Here is a 27724-nt window from a genome sequence, read left to right on the forward strand (position 1 = left end):
CTGTTTCCTCTGTTGATTCAAAGTTTTTATTTTTTAAAAAAAGTTTATGCTTATGTTCTTAAAATCTTATCTTCTGCAGCGAACTGTTTATTGGGGCCAAAATTGTCAAATAATTTCATCCAATTCATTTTAGTTCCTACAGCTGAAAACAACCTTCTGATTTTTTTTTCAAATTGTGGAGAGGAGGGAATCTCATACTTGAGTGCTCTGATAAAATGGATCAGGATTTTAACGCTCACTGGACTGTAAATGAATTTTTAGCTGAGCTGCAGCGCTTACCTTTTCTCCACATACTTTTGCTGGAAGAAGTTTATTAAAGTAGAGGTTTTGGCCTTTTGCGCAATATTAATTATATTATTCCATCTTGCAGCGGATTTACAATATGTGTTTACAAGTTGATTCAGGAGGCTTGTGTTGCTAGCTTTAGAAGAAGAAATTTTCTACTTTTGAGATATCTGAAGGTGTTTGTTTATTTATTTACTTGGGTTTTTTAGGTACATACTCCAACACAATAGAAGGATTAAAGCAGTATATAATAATAATGCAATAAAAATCCTGCAATAATAATAACAGGCCTTACCGCCATCGTATTGAGGAATGTCACTCTTGAAAACATAGCAATCCCATAGTTCAGAGAGGAAATCATTTATCATATCCAAAGGCTTTTTAAATAGCCAAGTCATGGCAATTTTTCTAAATGTTAACAACCAGTGCTGACTGAGCTCAAGTTAGCTCCAGGTAGATATTAATGTTCTTTCTGATCTCAACCTTAATAATGCTTAAGAGGCAAGTATTTATTCTTTCCATTCTTGTGGGCAGTGTTTTGGAAGTTACTATAGCTTCCCAAATCAATTTTTTTGGAAATTTTTCTTATAGCCATCATTTATACCATTATATCTGATTTTCGCAAATGCTTTCCTTGGATTGGAATGTGAAGACCTCATTTCTATGGTGGGGATATCTACCGTAGACAATTTACATCAATGTTGTATATTTTCTTTCTCTTTTTCGATTAAATTTTTGTTGGCAGTCTCTTCACCTGTAATCTGAAATTGGACATTAGCTGCTTTCTACTTAGTCAAAGTTAAAATCTTCAATCTTCTTACCAGAGCAGGGTAGAGGATTTTTCAAGTATAGGATGTCTTTTCTCCACCATAATAATAAATTGTTATGGTAACTTTTTTGCATCACTATTTTCAAAGATTTAAGTCCCAATATCATATCATATCAAATCAGATCAAATCAAATCATATATTACAGCCATAAAGACAGATAAAGTAAAATATCCAATAATAGAACTGTAATATCTCTCTGTCCCCCTCCACACACACACACACCACACACATATGTAGTCCTTGACTTATGACCACAATTGAGCCCAAACTGAATGTTGCTAATGTGAGACAGTTAAGTGAATTTTTGCCCCATATTACATCCTTTCTGCCACAGTTGTTAAGTGAATTAATGCAGTTGTTAAGGTAGTAACACAGCTGTTAAGTTAACCTGGTTCCCCATTGACTTTGCTTGTCAGAAGGTCGCAAAAATTCATCACATGATCCTGGGACACTTCAACTGTCATAAATATGAGTCAGTTGCCAAGCATCTGAATTTTGATCACCTGACTATGGGGATGCTACAATGGTTGTAAGTGTCGTTTAATGACCAAAGTCATTAAGAACTGTTGTAAGTTGAATACACACAGACGCATGCACATTTATACAGAAAAATGAGTATAAGATCTAAAGAAAAATGACAGTACATATAATAAAAGAGAATAAAAATGTATTATAAAACGTGATGAATAAATAAGTATCCAAACTTAGGTAATAGTGACATATTGTGCATGTGGTGGCACAAAACTGGAAATATATTTTTGAGTCCTGGTCCAAAAGAAGTATTTTTATTTATTTGTATCCTGACTTTATTATTTTTACAAATAACTCAAGTTGACAAACCTATCCAACACACCTTCCTCCTCCTATTATCCTCACAACAACAACCCTGTGAGGGGGGTTGGATTGAGAAACAGCTTTCATGGCTTTGGCAGGACTTGAAACTGACTGCCTCCTGCTTTCTAGCCTTGAGCCTTAACTAAACACTCTGAAAGAAATAAAATAGTTATGTGAAGTCTATTTGGGGTGTGCAGACTTTCAACATAGCTTACTGGGCTATTATTCTACAGAATTAACACAGCCAATTGAACCTCTTTGTTCAAGCATCACTTGAAGTTCATTTAGCTTCCTGTGTTTTTTAGGAAATTGGGGATCTCAAGAAATTTACTGCTACTCACTAGAGTAGCAGTAAATTCCTTGAGATCCCCAATCTCTCTATTTCCTAAAAAACACAGGAAGCTAAATGAACTTCAAGTGATGCTTGAACAAAGAGGTTCAATTGGCTGTGTTAATTCTGTAGAATAATAGCCCAGTAAACTATGTTGAAATAGACTTCACATAACTATTTCTTTCAGTGTTGTGAGGAAACTCATTTTGAACATTTCTATGGTTTTCCACATATAAATATAATAATGTGACAAAGAAAGTACACCCCATGTAATTATTTTATCTTTTTAACATATCTGGATATATATCAATATCTCATTGAAACAACATTAAAGGTGTAGAGCAGAGCAGAATAGAATTAGATTAGATTAGGTTAGGTTAGGTTAGGTTAGAATAGAATAGAATAGAATAGAATAGAATAGAATTCTTTATTGACCAATGATGATCAAACACACAAAGAATTTGTCTCCGGTACATAAGCTCACAGTGTAAATATAAACAGCAAGTAATAGGTCATAAATCATAATCACAGTTACAATCATTAATCATACGTTACAAACAACAATTGATAAATCATAAGAAACCAATAGAAGATAGTAGGAAAGATGAGAAGATGAGAAAATATGAGATATGAGACAGTGCTGTGGGAATTAAGTGTTCAGCAGAGTGATGGCACGAGATGGGGGGAATATCTTTATGTCTGGTTGTTTTGGCATGCAGTGCTCTATAGCAGCATCCTGAAAGGAGAATTTTTTTCAGTTGTGTGATATTTGAGAGGTTCCTTGCAAGCAAGGCCCTTTTCTAATCTCTATAAAGCACTCCATGGGATTTTGATCCATACTTTTACTTGGTTATTCCAGACTTTCCATTTCTTTTTCTTTGTTTTCTTTCAGCCATTCCATGGTGGATATACTGAAATGTTTACGGTCATTTTCATAATTGCATAGTCCACTTTCAGTTGAGCATCAATATTTTGATAGATGGTCTCATATTATCCTCAAAGACTCTGTAGTAGAATAAAAGATTCATAATGGATTTTATGATGGTTAATTATCTAGGCCCTGATGTAGCAAAGCAGTCACATATCATAAAATTTCTGCTACCATGCTTTACTGCTAATATCAGGTTCTTTTCCTGAAATATCTTTGGGCTTTGTCAAACATGTCTTTTGGTACTGTCAAATATCTGTTTGCTTTATTTGTTCAGAGTACATTGTACCAGAAGTCCTGGTACCAGAAGTCCTGGACTAGATGTTCACGATTAAACTTTACCCTTGCTTTGATGTTCTTTCTGGACAACAGAAGTTTCTTCTTGGCATACCTCTATGTAGATTTAATTTGTGTAGTTTCTTTCTAATGGTAGAGTCAGTGGTGTGAGAGTTACAGGTGATCTTAGAGACTTGCATTCTGCCCTTGGCCTGGCCTGATATGAAAAATTGGTAGTTCTCCACTTGTAGATGATCTTCTGGGCAGTGGAATGTTTTATATCCTATTGTTTTGTGATCTTTTAAAATTCTTTTGCAGTTTCATACAGATTTGTAATCTTTTTTTCTGAAGAACACAAAGAGCTGTTTCGATCTAGGCATGGTAATAACACGCACTAAAAGAACAAAGAACAAATCAGACTAAATACTTGAATTTTAAATAAGACAGGTTCCTCCCAGATCCTCTCTAACTGTGTTCTAATTATTTGCACCTGATGTGGTGCAATGAATTCTAATTTTAGATATCGGAGGAAATGATAGTGTAGGAATGTAGTTAGGTTTTTCCACATGGGAAATTTTCATTTATGTTTACTTACCATTATATAATAGAATACAAAATGTAAATGGTGTATGATATTTGTTATATCCTATGTATCAATTAGTATTGTTAAAATGAAGTTCAGATTTCTGTATGTTGAAATATGTGGAAAAAGTAAAAAAATAAACGGGTTATAGTTATTTTCTCACATGAGTATAATTTCTCAAGCGTTTCTTATATCCTCAAATGAAAGAAAGTTTTTATTTTTCCATTGACAAAAAAGTCTTCGCAAAATCCAGTGACATCTTTTGTCTTTTAGTGATGATTATATTACTCAATTGAGGGTGTGATGACTCAGCAGTTAAAGACACTGAGATTGTGAGCTGGAAAACTGACAGCCCATGTTCAAGACCTGAGTGCCACACAATTGGGGGGAACTCTTATGTGCCTTGGCATATAGTCATGCTGGTCAAATGACCACGGAAATGTCTTAGACAACCCTGGGCATCCTCGGCTAAAAAATGGAGATAGCACCGTCCCTAGAGTCAGAAACTAGTGGACAGGGGAAACTTTTACCTTTTGTATCAACCAATTATAATCATTTTCATTACATCTTGTAGACATTGTTACTATAGATGGTGGTATACCGTTCACTGCTTCTAGATGACTATAAACTTTTCTTTCCTTTGTTTTAATAGAATTATTTGGATCCTATGTTACTTTGTTTAATTGTCTTGTAGATTTTACTTCGCTTACTCAATAATTTGACTATATTTCAGTTGGTGGTGGTAGTGATCTCAGACTCTGGACAGTCAATGGTGACCTGGTGGGACATGTGCATTGCAGAGAAATCATATGCTCTGTTGCTTTCTCCAACCAGCCTGAAGGAATCTCTATCAATGTGATTGCTGGAGGGCTAGAAAATGGAGTTGTGAGGTGAGTGATTTTAATAGAGCATTTTCGTTTTTAAAGATATAGGTGACTTATAAAACTATAATGCACTTTTGGATAATGTGTGTGCATTGTTTTCACCCCGAAGTATTTGATTTTAAGATATGTGTGGTTGCTTTCTGGTTTTGTTCTATGGTGTAGTGAAAACTTTTTCCTTCATCGTTCTACAAAGATTCTATTTGTATAGCTTTATTTCAGTACAAAGAACAAAGAACCTTTGGAAATCTTAAAGGCTAATAATTGTGGCCCTTAAATGGCATGACTTTCATGCACTGTAGCTCATTTCCTCAGATGTATGGGCATCCTGAGGACTGTAAACACATTGGGGAATATTATACATTCTTATTTTACTTCCTGCTTGGGGCTGAATCATTTACACAAAATAGCATTTATACTTTTCAAAATTTTACCTCCATCATTTATCACTCTTACTACTTTCAGCAACCAACCTTCAATTCCATATGCATATAAATTTTGTAATTCAAATCTATTCACTTTATCATACTTTCTTTAAAGCAACGATGCGCACTAAACTTATTTTATCACATTTGTACATTTCTGAAGTTTTGATCTCTTCCAGCACAGCAGGCCTTCTCTCAGATTGATTTCTGTCACAATAAAATGTAAAAGTCATAACAAAATGTATGGACTGTATGCATTAGTGCATCAGAATCATGTTTTTCAGTATTACATTTGGTTTTCTTCAATTTTAATTCAACAGATTATGCAAATCTGCAACATAACTTGAGCAAAAATCATGGCAGGATATAAAAGCAATTTCTGTCATTTAGGTTGCACAAAGTAGCATTCATTCTGTCTTTTTTCTTTAGATTGTGGAGCACATGGGATTTGAAACCTGTCCGAGAAATTACATTTTCTAAATCAAATAAACCAATTGTCAGGTAAAAAAAATCATTTGGTAGCATTTAGCAATTCATTTTTATGCCTTTTTCAAAAAATATAATTGTTGGAGTGCTTTATATATCTTTAGAGTTCCCTTAAGGTTTCTCTTTCAGAAGTAGCACTTAATAACTTTTGGTTTTAATGAAAGTGCCCACTGCCTAATATGACATTAAACTATCCTCATAATGTGTTCCTTCTTGAAATGCAGAATTAATCAAAGGGGGAAAGGTTAGAAAATTGTTAATATAACATCTTGCACTGATAATTCCTTGCTTGGCAATGGTAATTAGGATCAGCAACTCCATCCCTAACTGTCATGGTTGCTAAGCCAAATATCAAATGACCATAGTAGGCTTATCTCATTTCCTCTTTGGTTGTTAAGTGAATTTTTGCAGTTATTAAGCAAGACATCGCATGATCGTGACTTATGATTTTACTTCCACCTTCTGTATTAACTCTGCTTATCACAAACCAGTTGCCAAATGCCCGAATAGGGATCCCATGACTGTGGCATGTTGCAATGGTTATGAAAGTGAGGAATGGTTGCAAAACTATCTTTCTATACCACAGTATAAAAGGCTGTTAAATGAGATAATCAATAAGTGAGGACTATCTGTATTCTTTATATTTCTTCAAGTAGTTTTTTGCACATCTATTCCTTGGGGTCCCAGATCACATCAGTAAGGTTTGACAGGCTACACTGGATGGTGCATATGTGATTGCTTACATGCCAGTTTGCTGTAGAGAGATATTTTTTGTAAACAATAAAATTCAATGTAAGCAGAAATATATGTCTTCAATGCAGAAAATGAGTAAGATTAGCATTTGTATTGTCCTTATTATTAAATTAATTTGCTACCTATCTCACCATGGGATTCCTCTAGGCAGAAACCAAAACCAAACCAAACCAAAACAACCCTTAAGAAATAAAAAGGAAGTTTAAACAAAGTGAAAGTAAAATAGAACAATAAAAAACCAAGGGAAAGGAAAACAAAGAAAAAACATCAATATGATTAATTTAAAAAAAGATGGATGAGTGGGGAGTAGAGCGCAGGGAAATGGGAGGTGGACTCTGCTATCAGTCTAGCAGCCTCCTCAGAACTGAACTTCCCCATTGAGTCCCCAGGCCAACTTGCAGAGCCAGGTGTTCAGGCTCTTACACAATGATAGGAGGTTGGAGGCAGATCCTAGAGGGCAGGATGTTCCAAAGGGTGGCAGAGAAGTCTCTTCTACTGGACCCTGACAGTCGGACTTTTTTGACCAAAGCAAGGGATCCACAATAGGTCCTCCCTGCTGGTCCCAGTAGGACGGGCTAGGTAAGATTTTAGCCCATTTACAGGCTATATCCGTTTCTTTCTGATATCTACCCTACAATATAGGCTATCTGACAGACTTTTTATTTGTGTCTTTTTGAAAACTTTATAGCCTTACCTTTTCGTGTGATGGCCATCATTTGTACACAGCAAATAACGAAGGAACAGTGATCTCTTGGTGTCGCAAGGACCAACAACGCTTGAAGCTTCCTATGTTCTACTCATTCCTTAGCAGCTATGCAGCTGGTTGACAGCTTTGTCGACTTCTCAGCTTTGGTAAATTATGAAGCACTTTCAGTACAGAGTGAACAGTGGAGCCTCTTTGGTTTTGCTAGATTTTGAAGTACATGTATGACTTTATCATCAGCAAGTAGATTGTTGATGACGTCAATGAAAGGCTGCTATGTATGCTCATGCACCAAATTTATGAACCATATCACAGTGATAAGAAAATTCTGGCTTGCCTTTTTGGGTACCAAAAGGACACTAAGGGCGCTAATTCAGAAGTATATATGCTGCAATATGTTATGTAACATAAACATATTTTTATGGATACTTTCCTGGACATACATATCCTAAATCTTCAAGCACTAGTGGTAACTTTTGCTCATCTGTTATGTAAAAATATAATTAAAATATTTCAAAGGTTTATATAAAAACCAGTGTTTGTGTTTAATTCATTATTAGATTATAATCCACATGTTCTTCCACACATATAACCATCTCAAGTATTTTAAAATTAGAGTTTTAAATACTTAATTTTTTATGAAGAATTTGATAAATTTAGTAGGTGTGCTCTACCAAAATTATTTGAACGTATGCATTTAATTTTATTTATTTAAAAATTTAAATAGCCTCCCATCTTGTATCAAACTCTGGGTGGCTCTCAATTAACAAACATCAATAAAAACAGCATAATGCATAAACTAAAAACATTATATTTGCCCATCTTTCTAGACCAATAGATTCTTTAAAAAGACATACGTTTTCATGAGCTATAGATTAAATTTGGATGAAGCAAACTGTACTTCATGAACATGTATGCCTTTTAATAAAATTTTTAGTTCACTTTTTTACTAAACTTATCATGCAGGAACTGAGAAATGATGTAACTAGTACACTAGCCTAGTTCATAAATGATGTTGGTCAAAAAGGTGATTTGTTCATTAATGTGATGTACAAACCCATTATTATTTAACAATTTATATGATCAGGCAACAATCTACAGTAAAAAAAAGAACTGTTTGAAAATGTCTTGCCTGACATTATTTGTGAATCAGGTCTGGCATTTCATTCTGTTAGTTTTTGCCCTTGCATATAATTTAAATAATTATGACTTTTTGTTTTGACAGCCTTAGTAACCCCGGATTTCAACTCCTGAATTCCAGACATGGTTTTTGAAATGTATCTGGAAGTTTGCAGAAGACCTTGTTCTCATAGAAGCTGTTTCTTTAGCTCCCTCCGTTTTAAAAAAAAATCTTTAATGCTTGCGCAAACCTCCATGTAAACAATTGCTGGGAAGTTTCCCCACCCTTTCCCTACTTACAAGATGCTTTGTAAGGGTTGGTTTTTGTTTTTTTTTGGCCTTTTATAGCATATAAGTTGCCTTTTGTTTTGTAGCAATTTTAAACCTAAAGTTCTGCAGATAATCACTCATATAAGGGCTTAAAATGAAGCTGCTGAAATTTGACAAAATAAATCTTTACAAGGATTTAAGATAAAACAGAAAAAGATGTATTGTTTCTTTATCGTATTATACAGATGCATTTTTATTCCTTAACTGATACCCCAAAGTGACTTGCCTTTAGCATAATTAGCACTGAGAAAATATGCCAAGAATAAATGGAATATTATTTATTATATCAGAATAACTTTCAGAATTCCAGTAACACTTTTAAAAATGAACACAAATAAAAATAAAAGTTGTATGCACTATGGTTTCACCATGGGCTGTATTATACATTTTTCTCCGTGACTTGAATTCAAGAAATGATTCCTGCAGGTTAGCAGCAGAACCCAAATAACTGAAAAATGTTTTCTAAAAATAAGTACTATATTGTAGAAACTTTTAATGTAATAAAACATGATGGATGCCAGAAATTTTAAAAATAAATGTGAAAACAAGTATTTATTAAAATGCCTGCCATGGCAAACACTATCATGCAGGCATTCCTCTTGTTCTTAGAAAATCATGTTTCTTTCTAAGGCTCCTATAGTACTGGAGTCTTCTTTTATCAGAATGAATGTTTTAATGAGGTAGGTATCTACAAATTTATTTAGGAATACGTGTATAAAAATGACTAAGCTTGTCTCAGAATCATGAAAGATTCTGTGTAACACTTTAAATTCTGTGTTTGAACATCAAAAGAATTTTAAGGACTGTGATGAATTATCTTATTATTTCCTTCCAATATGAGGAAGCTGCTCAGGTTTGTAGCTTTATGATAAAGCAAAATGCCTAGAGGAGTTTCCCTTGTCTTGGACTTCCAACTTCAGGGGCTGCCTGTGTTAGAAATACTGTGAACACTCTGGAGCATGATAGAGAATGAAACTCTATCTGGGCATGCAAAACAGCAAGGATCTTGAGCTTGTGAAATTTGGATGAGGTACTAGAAAATCTGGGGGAGTGTTACCAATTGTTGCAGGCTGGTTTACTAAGTGCTGGGTGCCTGAACACATGGGTACTTAGGGACTCCAAATAAAAGGACAATGACCACAGATGGAATCATGCTGGGCTAATAGAACAGAGTGCACTATTATTGGCTATTGGAATGAACTAGAACTAAAAGGCTTTTTTATTTAAATTGTAGCATGCTAAACTTTATTCAATACTGTTATGTAGAAAAGGACACAAGGGGGAGGGGGGTTTATTAGTGTTACTTCTGACTCTTCATGACCTGATAGACAACAGTTCACCAGGACTGTAAACATTTTTGTAAACTCCTACTCATGGTATCAGTAATAGTATCTAGCCATCTTGTTTTCTGCCAGCTTATTTTTCAATTGGCTTTCATTTCACCAACTATCAAGGACTTTCTGCCTATCGTATTCAAAATAGATAAAAGTTTAGCTTTATAATTAATGTTTCAGTGATCACTTTGCATTTACCTAATCTAAGTTTAGATAATTTTGTTCTTGTAGCCCAAGATATTCTCCATTTTTTCAGCCTCGAACTGAATTCAAAAGCATTAATTTTTCTTCATTCAGTTTTTCTGATGTCTGGCTTTCACAACCATATTAAAACTGGGAAGATGATTGCCATGATAATAGTGTCATTGTCAGTGTAAATGCTTTCCATTTTAATATTCTGTCTAGATTTGTCTTTCTCACAAGAAATAACTGAAGGGTTACCCACACAATGTTCAGTTCAGCATGCTTTGAATTGGATGCTGATTCTTGCAAAGCTACAGTTTAGTGTTTTATGTAGGATATGTGAAAAGTAGATATTCTCTCACACACACACTTCAAAATGCACCAGGATGCCCTGCGTTTTGAAGTGTTGAGGAACACTTGTCCTTCACACTTCTTTTGTGTTTAATATGGGAACCATCTGTATATCTTTTGCAAATATGATTCCTACCCAAAGTGTGAAACAGACTCTTACTCACCCCTCACTTGTCTTCTTAAATTATAGACTGGAATTGGGTGACCTTTTCCCTTTTAAACAAATTTGATTCTGTTGCTCACTGCATGGGAGACAACGGACTTCTTTTTAGTATAGCTCTGTTGCATTGTCTCTTACAAGCCCTCATTCCCTTCTGCCTCCATTCTTCTCTGTCCTCCTCTGAGCTTTACACCTGTTTCTGCACTATGTTGCCTTCATTTGAAGGCGGCCTTAAGAAGGCAACATAGCGAGCAAAGTACTCTATTTTAAACTCTTGTTTCTGCTTTCCCCTGAGTGACACGAACACATTTATTTGGAAACAAACTCTTCGTTTCGTTTTACACGGCAGTTATTGCCACGAAAAATGGAGGCATAATTCTCCTTCCAGCTACAAAGCTGAATCTTATTGTGTCAGTCCATTTACCCGGCCGTCATCAACAGCCAGGTTCCCAGCTGCTCTTTGGAAGCTCCCGGGCCATTTGGCCCCGAAATCTGAGGGTGAAGGTCCTTGGCCGCTGGCCTTCGCCGTACCGCTGGCGAGCAGAGATAAACACTCGTCCCTCAGCGCTGGGAGACGAGTCCTTCCTTTCAGGGTCTCTCCGGAGACCGGGAGGGAGGAAAAAAGCCGTTGCTTTCTGCGGCTCGGAATTCCCGGCTTTTTTTTTTTTTTTTTGCGTCCCGTGGTTGTAGTCGCGCGCCTCTCTGCCGCCGTTTAGCAGCCACGAAGCATACGTGCCTTCTTCATGCAGCCGAGGATGGAACAGATGATGCTCATGCCGACATCTTTCCAAGAGTCGGGGAAGAAGTCCAGGGCCGCCCCGAGGACGCGCGCTTTCCCTCGCCCCGATTGACGTCACTAACTGGAATTCCTCCTCGCGGCAAACGCGGAGACGCGCACGCGCGCCTCCCGAGACTCAACCAGCCACAGCCACAGCCACAGCCGGCGAGTGAAGTCGGCTATCGCCTGCTCCGCTAGCCAGGGGGCGTGACGGACAGGTAGCGTTCTTTTTCAAAACAAAAACAAAATAAACCACACGCCAGACGTATAAGCCGATATCTTCGCCTCAAGGCAGGTCAGAGCCCCCCTCTTTCCTCTCCCCCCCCCTCCCGGGCATGTGCAACCTCAAGACGTCCCTGCTTGCACTCGAGGCGTGAGTGCGGTGGCTTCGCTGTTCGAATCTCTCTGACTGCCAAAAGCCTCCATTTCTTGCTGCAAGGTAAGTCTTCGCACTGGGCAAAGGCGGGCGCCGATGGGGAACTTACAGGGAAAGCCCTGCTCCGGTTGCTGGCAATGGGTCTCAAACCCAGTGGTTTGGTTGAGAAGAGGGAGTTTGGGGGATGGTGGGGAAGACTTTTGGCCGGTGGCAGATTCGCAGCTAGTAGAGTTGGGGTGTGTCACAAGTGTTTTCAAAGCGTGCGTGTTGCATTCTTGGTCTTAGTCGAAATAATTTGTTTAAAGAAGTTGTCACTGGGATTGCCAGAAACGATACGGTAAGGCTGTATTTCATTAAAGAGGCCCATTTTCTGCTTTTCATTTTTGCTACTTTATGCACTACACAGACAGACTTCACACACAATTAAGCCTTTCATCTGACTTCAACCATATAAAATCAAGAGTATGGCAAGAGCTGGCGTGGATGATTCTTTCTTATGAAAAAGAAGCTCTATATATGCATTGTGTGTGTGTATGTGTGTTGGAATTTAGTATCTTGAGCTGCTGGGTACAGTATTCCAGGCCATGTGGTACTTGATTTAGAAAATCTGAGAAGGCAGAGATGGTATGTGTGTCCATAACACATACATTAGGGAGGTAGTAGCAGTGCATCCATCAGAGAATGAAGGTTGTGGTCAGAGGGCAAATATTCTTAGGAAGTGGGAGAGATTACAAACTGGCACCATTGTTTATGCCTTTTGCCGATAGAAGAGTCTTGTTGGCGGATGCTTGTTTATTAGAATAAGCTGGTTTCTGATGAATATTTTAACTGTATGATTAGCCACTGAATGTAACGTGCAGAAGGTAGTCCTGAAAGGAAAAAGAAAGAAAAGTGTTGCAAGCTTCAAACCTTCAAAGCAGCATTTTAAGAAATGTTGCTTTTTTCTCTCTTCTCCTTTTTCTTTACTTGGGAGCTGATAGATAGGCAACATTGAGGGATATCAATTGTTCGGATGAAAGAATGCCAGAACAGATTTTAGTGCAAAACAGACAGACCGTTCCAGTTGTACTACAGTGATGAAAGCAGGGCGCTAGCATTAGATAGGAAAAAAAAGATCAGAGAGATTTTAAACTGTTTTCAGGCAAGAGATGAGGAACATCCTTTAAATATCTTTTAAAAAATTATGGACATGTTTCAGAATGTTCAGAATTTAGTGACAAGTATACAAAACCAAATAGCTGTTTAAAAATATCGGTCATGGAGAAAATCTTATCTATGCGGTCACTAGGAATTGAAAATGACTTGAGGGCATATAATCCTTCAATCAAAGACATCAAAACGAATAGGAAAAAAACCTGCACATATTATGTGTATGCATAAATGTACCTATCCACACACAAATCCATTTGTATAAGGGCACAGCATATAAATAAGAGATATTGTTCACCATATAATCTAATACTAAAAATTCAAAATAAACATATATCTTATTGTTTACAATATCTTATTGTTGGGTGGATGATGAAGTTTATCAAGCAAAACAAAGCAAAACAACAACAACAAGATCATGCTGTGGCCCTCTGATTTAGTCGAATAATTCTGAGAGGTAACTGTTTGCCTCAAACGCTTCTGGATCTGTTCTAGACTAAAGTAAGTGGCCCTGATCAACTGTTATTTGGGATTATCCGTTATCTGAAGAGTCAGTGGAGGTTAATTGACTCCTTTTCTGTGATTGGAATTGAAGTGCTAGAAGGCTCAGAAAATGGATCCTTTCTACCTACTGCATAATTTTTTTTCAGTTTTCACCTCCCGCCACTCAATGGATGGGATGGGAATAACCCTTGCTCTGCAGTACAGATTTTTGAAAAATATTTTTGGCTGGAACAAAAACAAATAACAAACAACAAACCAGACAATAGAAAGGGGGACTGTAAGCATGACAAACAGATGACTGATTGGGATATCCCTGCTTGGGGCATTGAGATAAGGGGAGATGATGGGAAGGTGTGAGTTAGAAAGAGATTAAAGATGCAAGTATTCATTGGTGCAGAAACAGACTTTTTAACTTCTGGAAAAGACTTTTCTCTCAGCATTCCAGGGCCAGGGAAAAGAGAAGCTTGAATTTCCATGGAGGTGAGAAATCCAACCACTGTCCCAAAGGTATGTGGTGATGATGGGTGACGTGATCTTGAGAGAACTGGAGTTGGCAGTCTACAGACTTGATATCAAGGGAAATATGCTGTTTCCCAAGTGTGAATATAAGGAGTGATGGAGAGACACTAAACTGATTAATCAATCCTCCCGTATTGATCATAGTCCTTTTCTTCTATTTCACATTGGAACAAAGACACTGCCAGAAACAACCTGGAAGAATTATCAAGGGACTATCAGGTTAGGCAGGAATAGTTGGAGCAAAAGTAGTATTTTTTTCCACACTTCCAAGATCAAGGCCTGAGGAAGGAATAGAGGATTCTGGAATTAAAAATACAGTTCTGTAATAAACTGAGAATAATAACAATAAAGACAATTTTAAAAAATGAAAAGAGGGACATGTAACAAAAGCAAAATTTCAAGAAATAGCCTGAATTTATAAAGAAAGAAAAGGTAGACTAAGGCTCAGAATAAGCTGAAGCTTGCTGTGAATGCCAAAAATAAACAAAAAGTGGTTTGGAGTTATGTGTAGTAGAACAAGAGAAAAATGATCAGTCTGTTAGTCAGAGAAGATAGCAAGATGGTGATAGACATAAAGGAGAATGTTGAACTATTTAATCCCTATTTTAATTTTCTATTTTTGTAAAGTGAGAAAAAGATCCAATCTATTAGAAACACTGCTTTGAGGGACATGGGAGGGGGTCACAGAAGAAAAGTGCAGGTCAAAAGATACTTGGAGGCTAAATCCAATGGAAATCAATTAAAAGAACTGACATATTATGGGTTATTTTCTTAGATAATAGTAACATGTCAGTACATGGTGACAACAGAATAGAAAACTGGATAAAATTACAAAATACAAAGATCTGCAAATAGAAAAACTGTGGCAAAAGAAAACACAGATAACCGGTAGTACTAATAATAACAAGCACCTTGGATGCACTTGCCAAACAACTGGAGCACTAACATCACTGGCATGTGACAAAATTACCATCAGTCAAAAGGCAGCTTTACCTGGAACAGCTTACTTCATCAAACAACAATATCTGCTTACTCCAGCTCCTTGGGAAGGATAGGTGGATAAAAATGCCAAATCCAATCTAAACAACTGGCTGTACAACCAACATAACATGATTATGTATTATATGTATATGCTTCCTAACATCCAATGATGCTGGGATGACAAAAACCAATGGGTGGAAGCTTTATAGACAGAGAGTCAAACATGAGGAATTTCCTGATTATGAGAGTGGTCAAGAAGTGGAACAGTCTGCCTCCATATCACTGGAGGTTTTCAAGCAAAGGTTGGAATGCCATTTGCAGTGCATTCTTCACTTTTCACTGAAGAACTGTGGCAAATCATATATCTAATTTCTGGTTATTATGCCAGAATTTAGCAGTACAATTAAAAAGGGTCACAAACCATTGCATGTTGCTGTTCTTTCTCTAGATGGTGCTGTTGGTCTATATTAATGGTTCATTTATTTGATTTACATTAAATACTAGATAGTCAATAATTAAAATATTAAAAAAAATAAAAATAGATTTACAATTATTAACAGTTATAGGGCCTGCATCTGATTATAATGTTTCTTTTTTTCTTTTTCTATACCCATTAAAACCTAGAATCATGATATAAGGAAAAAAAATCAAAGCAACATTACAGAGTTTTCAAGTCTGATTGGTCTTTATAGGGTTAATGCTATCGGGTAGTATTTTTCTTTGTAGGTTCTCTCCGAGGACAACTTTAGTTTAATAACCTTAGTTTAACTAGTGAGATATGGTTCTGTAAGCAGGTCCTAAAGGAGAAATGTTTTGAACACATGACCAAATTGAAATTTTAAATTTTCATCCAGTGGAAAAACAACTTAGAAATCAAAGGCTGTGTAGACACTTTTAGACAAGAACTCATTAAAAGTGATGTTTGGGAAAATGATTAATAGGAATTGCCCCCATGGTTGCTGGACTCTATCAAAAATGACACTAGGCAGAGCATAGAACAACTCAAAAAAGTAGTGCAAGATCAGAAGATGTGGAGAGACCTGGCCCATATAATCACCAAGTGTCAGACACAACCAAATGAATATCACCATCATCATGAAATGCCACAAAGAATTAGGGAAATTTGGGGACCACTAAATCAGTGGTCCCCAACCTTTGCAGCTTGGCAGCCTGGCTGGAGGGAGAGGGAACTGGGCTGAGCAATTAGTGGGCTGGTGCACATGCAGCCCTTGCATGAGTAGCAGGCTGGCGCGCAGCTTGACTTGTGTGATCAAGGGGTTGCCCGCAGGCCCACTGCTCACACATGTTGAGCTGCGTGCGCATGCACGTACTCCAGCCAGCCACTCGCATGGCCCAATTCTAAATAGGCCGCGCCCCAGGGGGTTGGGTACCCCTGTTCTAAATCAAAACTGGCATACTTCCCATTTTGTTTTATAATTGCAAGTATAATTTGGATGGAAATAGCACAAAGCAAGCAAACAAAATCACTTTGCCTTGTTGTAATTTAAATAAATTTAAGTTATACGGAACACTTTGAATTCTGTCATTTATAGTGCAACATCTATTAACTTGTGTTACATGGATATAGAAAATAAAAGTTTCTTTTTTTAAAGAAATATGATAGAAGCAAAAATGGGATTTAAACCAAAAGCAGAGGTTATTTTTCTGGGCTGGGTGGAAACTTGAAGGTATAAGAAATTTGGAAACTGAGCAAATATGTGTTCTAAGAATCTTTCCTGGGGAAGATATAGTAATTATTATGTACTGATGTCAAAAAACAGACATATATCTATATTCATGGAACTAACCCTTCATTTTATAATCCTGTGTTGTGCTTAGAAATTAACCCATGCAGAGGCCTATACGTGGGATGAACTTCATTAGAAGCCTATTTGTAGTAGTTGCATTTTAAACAGATATAAACGTAAGTCCTTTAAGTAGGCATTGCAGCTTTCTGAACAGTTAATTATATTTACTATAGATTCATCTAGCAATGTATCAGTGGACTTTTCATCTAGTAGAGGTGTCCTTGCTCTGCCTCTCCCTTGTAAGAAAAGAAGGATGTTATTGTGTGAAATAGGCAAGAGAATAATTTCAGTTCTATGAAAAAGTGTGAAGATTTTCTGAATTTCTGCATAATTTTCTATCAATCAGAGCTTCACGTGGTTTGACCAATACATACTGTATATATGGAATCTGAGTGAAAAAATAAAGTTTCATTTTTGTCTTACCCATTCCATAAACAAAGATCATCCATATGATGTGCCAGTGTGAAAAATTTCCCCTTAGTTGAATCAGGTGCATTACAGATGTAACTAGGGTTTGTAAGTGCTTCATTAAACTATCAGGGCTGATGTGTGCCAGCAACCCTACCCTATGTAAATCTTGCAAACCTTGGCTCCTCATCAATGTGAAAGTCTTGCCATATCAGTTCTAGATGGTCAAACATGTTCAGTGTGAAAACAGTGAAAAACTATTTCTCCATTAATCCCTGGTCAGAGACTGTCTTGAAATGGAGAAGGTTTGGAGATCAGTGAACACTACAAACAGCAGCCATCCTCTTAAAATGATTCTAGGAGCACAGCATACAAGAAATTAAAACCCAGGAGAGTATGTAGGGATCTGAAGGATTTTTTTGTCTTGACCCAACAGTCTACACAATTTTTATCCATCTGAAAAAAACTGGTTAAAAAGGCATTATTGGGAGTTTGGTAAGAATAATAATAATCCTTGTCTCAAATTTACCAAAGGCACCTGGACAGCTTTCCATATTTCTGAAGGAACATTTTATGGACAGATGAATCAAATATGAACATTTTGCAATTGTTCATATTTGGCAGAAAACAAACATTGCATTCAACAGTATGAATCTCTCCCTCTCCCCCCCCCCCATCTATCTACTGTCTGTCTGTCAAATTTATATAGCTTCCCGTTTCACCAGGAGTGACTCATGCCACTTCTCAAGCATTAGGTCATACAGAAAGATACTGATTCCAAACATACAAAGAAGCCTGGAAGAGAATGGCTGCAGAAGAACATATTTGATGTTTTGGAAAGATCAACTTTAAGAGAAAGGGGGTAGAGTCTGAAATGAGCAATTCATGCTAGTAAACTTTCAAGTATTATTGAGCTGAAGCAGATTGCCATGGAGAAATAGGCCAGAATTTCTACCCAGCTGTATGAGAGATTTACCATCAGTGAGAGGAAGCTTGTGGTTGTAATTAATGAAAGTGGTACAAGTAGTTACTGCCTCTAAGGCAGTGGTGAAATCCAATTTTTTTTTACTACCGGTTGGTTCTGTGGGTATGGCTTGGTGGGAATGGTGTGGCTTGGTGGGCATGGCAGGGTAAGGATACTGCAAAATCTCCATTCCCACCTCACTCTGGGGCCAGCCAGAGTTGGTATTTGCTGGTTCTCTGGACTACTTAAAATTTCTGCTACTGGTTCTAAGAACTACTCAAAATTTCTGCTACCAGTTCTCCAGAACTTGTCAGAACCTGCTGGATTTCACCCCTGCTCTAAGGGGAGGGCAGGGCAATTCACTGGGGCATCACATAGTAGATACCTTTGTTTATGAAATAAATGAATCGAGCACCAAACTTATTTGCTGATGCACTTTTCTCAGTATAGAGATTATGTTTGCTTGTTTTGGCTACCCTTTGCTTTCTTCCCACCAGATAGGTTAAGGTTATTGATTCATGGTTTATAACTATGTCTGCAAATGTATGTACCCATGCTGTAATCACAAGATCCATTACTAGTAATGTAATTCATTACTTATGTCTGTAGCAGGCAAAAACTTTTTAAGACAAGAGAGTAGAGGCCAAAAAGGAATAAAAAATCCACAAAACAATAATTTTTATGTGTGCTTGAGTAGTTTTTTAATGGCATTTGAACAACTTTTTGAGAGTAGTTATGAGAAACTGATTAATCACAATCGGCTTGTTCATCCAAATATTTTACTGGTTTGGGAGAGGATTTAACAGCTTTCAAATCCAGGGTCCCTCTTTGCCTCAGCCACATCATATCCATTTTCATTCTTTTTCATATCTCTGTTTCTCTCTTCAGGAATTGTTGGTCTCAGAGTCTAGAAGGGCAAATCTAAAACTAAATGTTGTATGCTGCCCAGAGTCACTTTGTAGCTAGATGGGTTGCAAACAAATGAAATAAATAAAATAAAATAAAACCTCCCTCAAAGGGGAAAAACCTGATGTGCACTATGGCCTTTGGAATTTTTTCTCAAGAGATATAGATATGCAGTGTAGCTGCTTCACAAAACTTTAACATGAATCAAATAGAATAGATCATGGAAAGGAAATCTTGCTTGAAAAATACAGAGAGAAATCTAAATTTCTGACAAATACTACATTCTTACTGTTTTTGTTTCATATTCATATTGAGTGGAAGCAAGCAAAGCAGAAGTGTACTTTTGGTTTTACTTTTTTCCAAACCTTTTAAGAAACCACTGATTCTCAGAACTGATCACAGTAAATTAAGAGAGTTAGTTTTCCCCCCCTCTTTTTTAAAAATAGTAAATTAGATGTGAGGGTTCAGGAATAATTTTCCCTTTTTTTGCAGTATGCCTTTGGGTATATTTGCTTTAATCTGACTCTGAAATAACCCTCTGGTATCTTATTTAGTAGGAGAGTATGTTGAGATTTTGCTGGGTTGTTTTTTTTTGAAGCCTGTCACTCACAAATAAGCTCTCTTGTAGCACTTCTCTTCTCCCTTGGGCTATATGCCTGCACAATAGCCAGTTGTCCTAACTGTTAGTCTTTTTATATTCTGTAGAACTAGAAAGATGGAGGAGAGCAGTACATCTTTCATATCAAGGTTTTCTTTAACCATCCATTTGATTTTCAGATCACATCGCCCAGGAATTTAAATTGAGATTCTAAGCTAGATTTGCTGTTTATTTCATTGCTATTCATTGTAATAGAAATATTTCCACCTCCCTCAAATTAGCATATCACAACTGTAATGCTGCAATAAAGTCTGTATCAGAATAGTACAATACAAATAATACATAAAATATCTTAATATCAAAACTAAACCTTTCTAACTATCAATAACAGCAGGAGAGAGAGATAGGCAAATTATAGGGAAGTTCATATTACAGGTTGCCATTGCTTCTCACTGATTGCCTGGTTTTTACTGATGACCTCTTTCAAAATCTGGTCATAGGATTTCTTTTGTGACAGAAATAAATTGGTTCTTTTAAGGTACAAATAAATCAACTGATTCTCATTTTCATTTCCCTCTCAGTAGTGATTTTGTTTCTGGTACTGTATTAACTCTAGATACAACCTTTTATACATTAATTTTGTACACATGCAGACATAAGTATTTCCCTACTACTTTAGTGGGACTTCACATGTTGTGTAAAGGAAGTTTTTTTTAAAAAAATCTTGCCTTTATTATTTTATACCTAATACTCCTTTTGTCCTCTGTTTTCTGTGAGATGGGTTGGGCTGAGAAAGAATGACTGGCCAAAGTAACCCAGCATGCTTTCATGCCTAAAGCAGGACAAGAATTCACAGTCTCCCAGTTTCTAGCCTGCCACCTTAACCATTGGACAAAACTGGCTATATGCTTAACTATTACTGATTGAATAAATTGCCATAGGATGAATTGGCATATATTAAGCCATAAAGTATGGTTTTTAAATTATAGTTGTTGGGTTTACAAAACAGGTAACATAAAGTAGCGGATAAAGCAGAGGAGAATAGGAATCATTCTGTGTTTTAATATGAAAGAAGAAATGTACCGAGAATATAAAGCTAAATAACCAGGAAAAATATGTACTAGATGTTGAACTGTTTTAGCTCCACATTATTAGTTTATGCTCTAAAAACTACATTACTGGATTTGGAATTGAAAAAAATGAAACAGAAGAAATGAAATTTTGTGTAGTGTGATTTATGTCTTATATTTTTATTTGTATTTTAATAGGTCAGAAGCCATCTTGGGCACTCTTTTACCCTTAAATCTGGCCTGTAATTCTTTAAAATAAAGAAATAAATATCAGTGTTTTTCCAAGGCTGAAATTTCATTTGACAGACAAATGCACAGTTCCCTGATTTGTAAAACCAATTCAGGTTTTTAGTAACTAACATGCAAGATTAGGCTTTCTCTTTTTTTCCTTTCTCTCCAAAGCTATAATACAGAAATGAGTAACTTGTGGCCCCCATAAGCATTTTTGAAATCCTAGAAGACCTGAAACATAGATGAAAATCAGTGGTATTATTACTTATCACTGAGGACATGAAGTTTCCTGATATTTTTAAGCAGGAAACACAGAAATAGGCCAATTAAAGAAAACAAAGCAAAGTAAAAAAACCAACCTCTCCTGTCCAAATAATTAGGAGGGAAGACCCCTGAGTTTCCTGTCCCTTACAATTCTGCTCTGCCAATGCAGCCTTTATTCATTCTCAGTTTAGAGAGTTTCCCAAAACTGATCTCTCCTGCTATAAATGATTTAATTATGTATTAAATATGACAGGTTGTTATTAGGTAACCTAATACTGAATATATTAAAAAGCCTTGGGCAAGATTTTAGAGATAAAATTCCACACTGGCAATTGAATGAGGATTGATCAGTGAAATGAAAGAAGTAGCTAAGAAAAATCAGGAGCTAGAAAAATATATTTATTGTTAGAATGGTTTATCTTTTGAAAATAAACAATTTGTAATGCTCTCATTTTTATTGATCTAGGAAAATCAGAATGAAGGAGATAATGCCTAATAACAGTACAACAAGTATATCTCAAGCAAGAAAAGCAGTGGAGCAGTTAAAAATGGAAGCATATCTGGATAGGATAAAGGTAAATTTGAACTTGTAATCATATTTACAAATTTTAACCACCCACTGGTTAGAAATCTGCAAAAGCTACTCAGATTTTCAACACAGTGTAGTTAGATAAAAATTTTCATGGCACATGGGCATCCGTCCTAGGCTGAAGCTAGTTGTTTGCCATCTATCAATATGAGAGTGCAATTTCCCCTTTTGTCCAGCGCAGTTTAAGTCTCTAGCTTTCCCATCATCACCAATTTTCTCATAGCTTAAGAGACATCTGTTTTGCATGTCTCAGGCAGGGAGCTGGGTAGCAATGGATACAATGATTATTCCTTCCTTGGCATTCTCTGGTTCTCCTACAGATATTTTCCTGTGATATTTGTTATTAGGAAGCCGTAACTGTTTACAATTGCCTTCATGTTCATGGATCAGTGTCTATTGCAGAAAAAAGGGGTAGATACTCTTTCTCCTAGAACCCACTGGATTCTCAAAATCTGATGCAGAAACCTTGGGGTAATCCCAGGATAGGATGACGCTAAGGTTGGCAATGCAGAGTTAAATAGAGAAAAGTTGTATTGTTCAAATGTATATCCATCTGGATAATGTTGGAATTTACTCAAGATGCATAAATATAAATGTTTAGGTTATGCTGAAATTAGGGCATATTGCTATTACTTATAGGATGCAGCATTTATGCTTGAAAGTTAATTGCAGGTGAAGGATCAGATTAACCTTGAATTATTTCCTGAGCAGCTTTGTAACTGACTGTTGATAATTTTTTCTCTCTTGAGAAAAGACTATCTTTCATTTTAATTTAGGAAAAAGGTAGATTATATCCATTGTAACTGGAGTTAGAAGATTTGTCGAATGTTAGATGTGATACATCCTTACAGAGTGCAATTTTGTTGTACTTGAGTGAACAAAACAGTATTTAGAGGTGTTTTAAAGTTTTTTACATTTCTTAAATTTTCTGTCCACAATACAGAACAGAGGATATCTTGGCTTGTAAAATTAATTAAATGTTGTTACAAGTTGGCTCAGTCACAATTCTTTGAAGTTTAAACCCTCCCCAGAACACTTAACCCGCTGTGTTGTCCTCTGTCAACTGCAGTACTAAAATTGTTTCTCAAAGACCTCATTCTCCGAAAACACTGCCTAAGCAGATTTTTCTCTGGTTTGAAATTACTCCGCGCATGACAAATTTTTGGCTTGAATATTTTAGATCATGATTTTTTTACATTTGTGAGATAAGTAAAATGAATTTATACACATTTACTTCTCTTTGGAAATGAAACACATACAATGTAAAATAATTAACTTATTATTTTCTCAAATAACATTCCCCCCAAACATTACTATATTTCTGCATATGCATGAGCGGAGATGACTCATTTCCACATGTACAAAACATTCTGAATGATACATTTAAATTGACGTTTTGAAAAAACTGATGCTCAGGATCGGGACAATCAATTATATTGCTTTATGATGTTATATACAATATTTTATGCCATTGGTAAACACAGTTACTGCCTTATAAAATTGAGTTCCTAATTAAGTCCATGTACTTAGCTATGGTTTATATAACCATGGTTTACTGAAAAGACACCATTGGCTGGCTTTGTATAATATTCTAAACCATTACTGGTGACATAAAAAAACCACAAAACTTAAATTTGTACATTTTAGGCTAGTAGCCAAGCATAGCTCCTTGTATTCAGTGAATTAAGGCAAAATATATAAAGAACATGCATGCAAAGAGCAGAGATCTAACAACTATGGAAAAGAAAACAGAGAGACTGGGGTTTTAATATTGTTTATTGGCCACCATTTCTTCTCTTCCAGAAGTTGAACATTATCTAACCTAGTTTTATTCTTAAAACTAAACAGGTTCAATTTTATATAGTACTTGGATGATCACCCATCTGGAAGCTATACGCATGCCCAGGGCATGGTCAGATAATAAGATTTTGATTACTAAGCTGAGAAATACATAGATGTTTCTTAGTATATAGAGCTTATTTACATAGCTAATATGTCTACCAAGCTAATAAGTAATTGCATCCTTTGTTTTGAACAGCTAATAACTTTAAAAAGCTATTACAATGATTTCAAAATATTGTAAAGTTTAGTATTTTGGTTTATTCTCAGCGTGTGATAATATTTTCAATTCAGCAAAAATAAAAAAAAAATGATGTGAGAGGCTTCTTGATTTAATCCCTATTTGTATTAATAAGAAATTTGTGTATATTTGAAGTTAATATGCAGAGACTCAATTATCCAAATAGGAATTGATAAATTAAACTCTTAAAATATTCAAAATAGCGAACAAAATATAGTAAAAAATTAGACCTTAGTTAAAAACAGTAGCTATGATCGAGATGAAACTAATTCACTGTAGATAAGTATTGTTGCTGAAAGAAAATTCCTTTTTTAGAATAAAACAGTGAAATTGAAAAAGTTAGAAACAATATTGGTAGACAGAATTTGTATGGTATAACTAAAATTTGCAGATACCTTTTAAAATAACGAAACTATGCTGCTGACGTCCAGTCAAGAAACACTGATTTTTAACATAAGTAGCACTGTGAACAATTGCATACAGCAGCTATTGTGCTTTTCCCATTCTCCTTTAAAGATGGAATTGTTAATTATTTCTAAAATAGTGTTGTGAAATCAACACTGGCATTAGTGAGATGTTTGTGGATGTGCACATTTTAGATACAAAGCAAAAGCAGAGTGGGTGTCATTGCATGAACAGTAATTATGTCTGTCTTTTCATGGAAGGTGACTGTAGTAATTGCAGCATTTTGTCTTGTCACTGAATCTTATAATTATAGGGTATCTAACAGGATTATATTCTAACTTGGGCTGCTTTTAATCACCTTCTTTACTCTGAAATGTAATAATAACATTCTCTATTGCTAACTTTGTCTTAAATCATAAATATCTGGTAACAACTCTCCCAGGTAGAATTTTTGGTAATATTCATCTATAATAAACAGAAAGAGTTTCAATCAGCTATTGGTTTAATGTAGTTACATTGTTTGGATTGTGAGATCTGAAAACCAATTTTTCAGAAATGGTTGATTCCAAGTTACGTTGCATGGTGAAGGACAAATATTCCAAAATTTATTTTCCTTGCATAAATTTCTAATCTAATTTTTCTTTGTTTTCTTTTCTGTTACTATTTTACAATCCTTTAGCACAAAAATAACTGACGAATCTAATTGAACTTTTCTTTTCTTGTTTCCTGAATGTTTGTACTTCTGCCAGAATGTACCATTTGGTACATTATCATAGACTAAAAACAAAACATGTATAGGAGCTACATATGAATAAAAAAAAAGTTGCTTGGTTTTGGTGCATCTTGCTGGCCAGCTCTGCTGCAACATTTCACTTGGCTTCCTTATAGCATTGACTTTGTTCTTTGGAGTGACTTATGGTTGGTGATAGAACAATCTGCCCTGTTTGGACATCACAACTTGTGATAACTTTTCTGCATGATGCAGCTCTGTCACATATATGTACTATTTTTAGGAATTTACTATAATTTCAGAGAGATTAATAAATAACATACTGAACTATAATCAGAGATGTAAGCACGGTGTGCAAATCATATTCTCAAAAAAAAAAAAATCTGATGTGGCAAGGCAAAAGCTTTAAAATAATTTAACATTAAATTTTTTAATTATATGATTACTGCTTATATACCTAATACTTTTGTGTTTCTGCCTTATTCAAAATTATAATAAAGAGAATTTTGGTGAGAGGCTGGGAGATACACAGAAAGCTTTCAAGACTCACGTGCAAGCCTGGGGCATCTGTTTCCCCAGCTATGGTATAAAGCAAGGGTCTCCAACCTTGGCAACTTTAAGCCTGGCGGACTTCAACTCCCAAAATTCCCCAGCCAGCTTTGCTGGCTGGGGAATTCTGGGAGTTGAAGTCCGCCAGGCTTAAAGTTACCAAGGTTGGAGATTCCTGGTATAAAGGACTACTACATAGAAAATATTCTAACCGCTTGGCTCAATCTATTAACACTGTTGCAATAGTAATAATACTTAGATAATCCTTTCCCCATTTTTCTTTTGTTCTGTTTCTTCTTTTTAAAATGCTCCTAGGTATCCAAGGCAGCTGCTGATTTATTGGCATATTGTGATGCTCATATGGGAGAAGATCCCCTTATTATACCGGTGCCTGCATCTGAAAATCCCTTCCGGGAGAAGAAGCTCTTATGTACTATCCTATGATTCACCCTGCAATTAAAAATGTTATCTGTGAAAATACATTACTGATGGTGCATGCTTTTCCTCAAGTTTTCTCCCATATAGTAATTTAGTCTAAAAAGTAATCCTTTCTAGAACACAATATATTCTAAGTTAATACATTTTAAGTGAGGGTTTTTAATGTCAATTTTTCTATCAGTGGTATGTATTCAACATTTCTATTGTTCTCTATTTGTGTTTTGTAATAAAAGAATCCTATTTGTTGTTAAATATGTAATAATTAGATTTTGTTGGTTAAATTTCATGAACTGTCTTTGGCTTGTTTGCACAGTAGACTAGCCATAGCTTATATAATAATGGCTTATGAATTAACCAAATTGCCTGACGGAACACACAGTGAATCATAAATCAATCATACAGATTAGATTTGTACAACACACACTGAGTTACAAATTGGCCAATCGTCTTTTAGCCTGATGTGTTGTGTGCCAACCCAGGCTGTCTTTCAGAGGGACTGAAAAACTATGATGAGCAATACGCACCATCAATTTCTTAACTATTTTATTTCCATGTAAAAAGTGGGATTTCAGAAGAGAATGTGCTTGATGAATGTTTGAATTATAAATATTAAAGTTAAATCAAAGCTTCCCAATTACCTGCCTTATACCAAGTCAAATAACTAGTCAACTTACTTGGAATGATCTGTACTGATGGGCAGCACTTTCAGGTTTTGAACAGGAGCCTACTTAAGCCCAACCTGAGATGCCAAGGATTTAATTTAGCACTTTTAAAATCTAAAACTTGTTCTTTACCATTAATATGTTACTCTTCTTTTTTGTATTGCAGTATGCTAATTGCTGCAGGCAGTAGCACTACTAATAATCATTCTAATAATAGTACCAGCACATGAAAAACCTGCAGGCCAAATAAAGACCATGCTGATTTCATTCCATAGGTCAAACTTGCACAGTGTGGAGTCTAGTTCAAATAAAGAATCATTTCTTAAAATTTAACACATTAATTATTGTTTCTCGGTACAGAGTCCCATTTCATACTATAAACTATGCAGTCTGCAGCAAAGGATGTCATCTTGATATGTTCCTTAATATTTCAAATTATATACCTCTACCCTTTATAATATGCTAAATACAGATTTCTAGCACAGTTCAGTGTTAAGTAACATAGATTTCTATGGTCTTTATATTGGCTCTTATCTTTAAAAAAAATTCAAGTCTATGCTGGTAAAAGCTTGTTTGTCTGAAATCAATTATATAATTCATTTGATATATGTTGTATGATAAAATGTACTGTTGATCATTCTCCTTACTTGAATATTTTAATAAAAGTTACTTTTACTTGTATTTGTAGTAATTTATTTGTCTATTGGAGTAAAACAAACTATTTGTGCATCAATTTTTAACCTGGGGTTAAAATTCCACTAATGCCATACATTCACTGAATGACAATGTGAAATAGTTATTTTTCAGCCTGTTTCTGATCCCAAGTAAGTATGCTGTATTTTAATACTCTAAATATGGGCAATCTTATTTGTATATTAAGCACACATTTTTTTTAGTTTTCAAACATTTTAAAATGCAACTAA

At 35.6% G+C, this 27724-nt stretch overlaps 2 protein-coding genes across 4 annotated transcripts in view; both read left to right on the plus strand.

The window, feature by feature from the left end:
• LYST (lysosomal trafficking regulator) overlaps positions 1 to 7823 on the plus strand; it is a 105149-nt gene extending 97326 nt beyond the window's left edge. For all 3 annotated transcript variants that reach the window (XM_058166048.1, XM_058166064.1, XM_058166056.1), the window contains 3 exons: positions 4801 to 4957; positions 5803 to 5874; positions 7301 to 7823. In XM_058166048.1, coding sequence (XP_058022031.1) covers positions 4801 to 4957; positions 5803 to 5874; positions 7301 to 7439 — 368 coding nt within the window. In that variant the 3' untranslated portion in view covers positions 7440 to 7823. The remainder of the gene's footprint in view (positions 1 to 4800; positions 4958 to 5802; positions 5875 to 7300) is intronic.
• Positions 7824 to 8036: 213 nt separating this feature from the next.
• GNG4 (G protein subunit gamma 4) lies at positions 8037 to 27482 on the plus strand. Its single transcript, XM_058166128.1, has 3 exons — positions 8037 to 12009; positions 21815 to 21923; positions 26017 to 27482. Exons 2-3 carry the CDS (start codon positions 21825 to 21827, stop codon positions 26143 to 26145), a joined length of 228 nt encoding a protein of 75 aa, XP_058022111.1. The 5' UTR covers positions 8037 to 12009; positions 21815 to 21824; the 3' UTR covers positions 26146 to 27482.
• Positions 27483 to 27724: the final 242 nt, after the last annotated feature.

The sequence above is a fragment of the Ahaetulla prasina genome, chromosome 1, assembly GCF_028640845.1.
Source record: "Ahaetulla prasina isolate Xishuangbanna chromosome 1, ASM2864084v1, whole genome shotgun sequence".
NCBI lineage: Eukaryota > Metazoa > Chordata > Lepidosauria > Squamata > Colubridae > Ahaetulla > Ahaetulla prasina.

Excerpts from the sequence above, each read along its gene's own strand:
- GNG4 (XM_058166128.1), top strand. The coding sequence starts at position 21,825 with ATGAAGGAGATAATGCCTAATAACAGTACAACAAGTATATCTCAAGCA. Across the intron at positions 21,924-26,016 it reads CATATCTGGATAGGATAAAG|GTATCCAAGGCAGCTGCTGA; the intron begins GTAAATTTGAAC and ends AAATGCTCCTAG.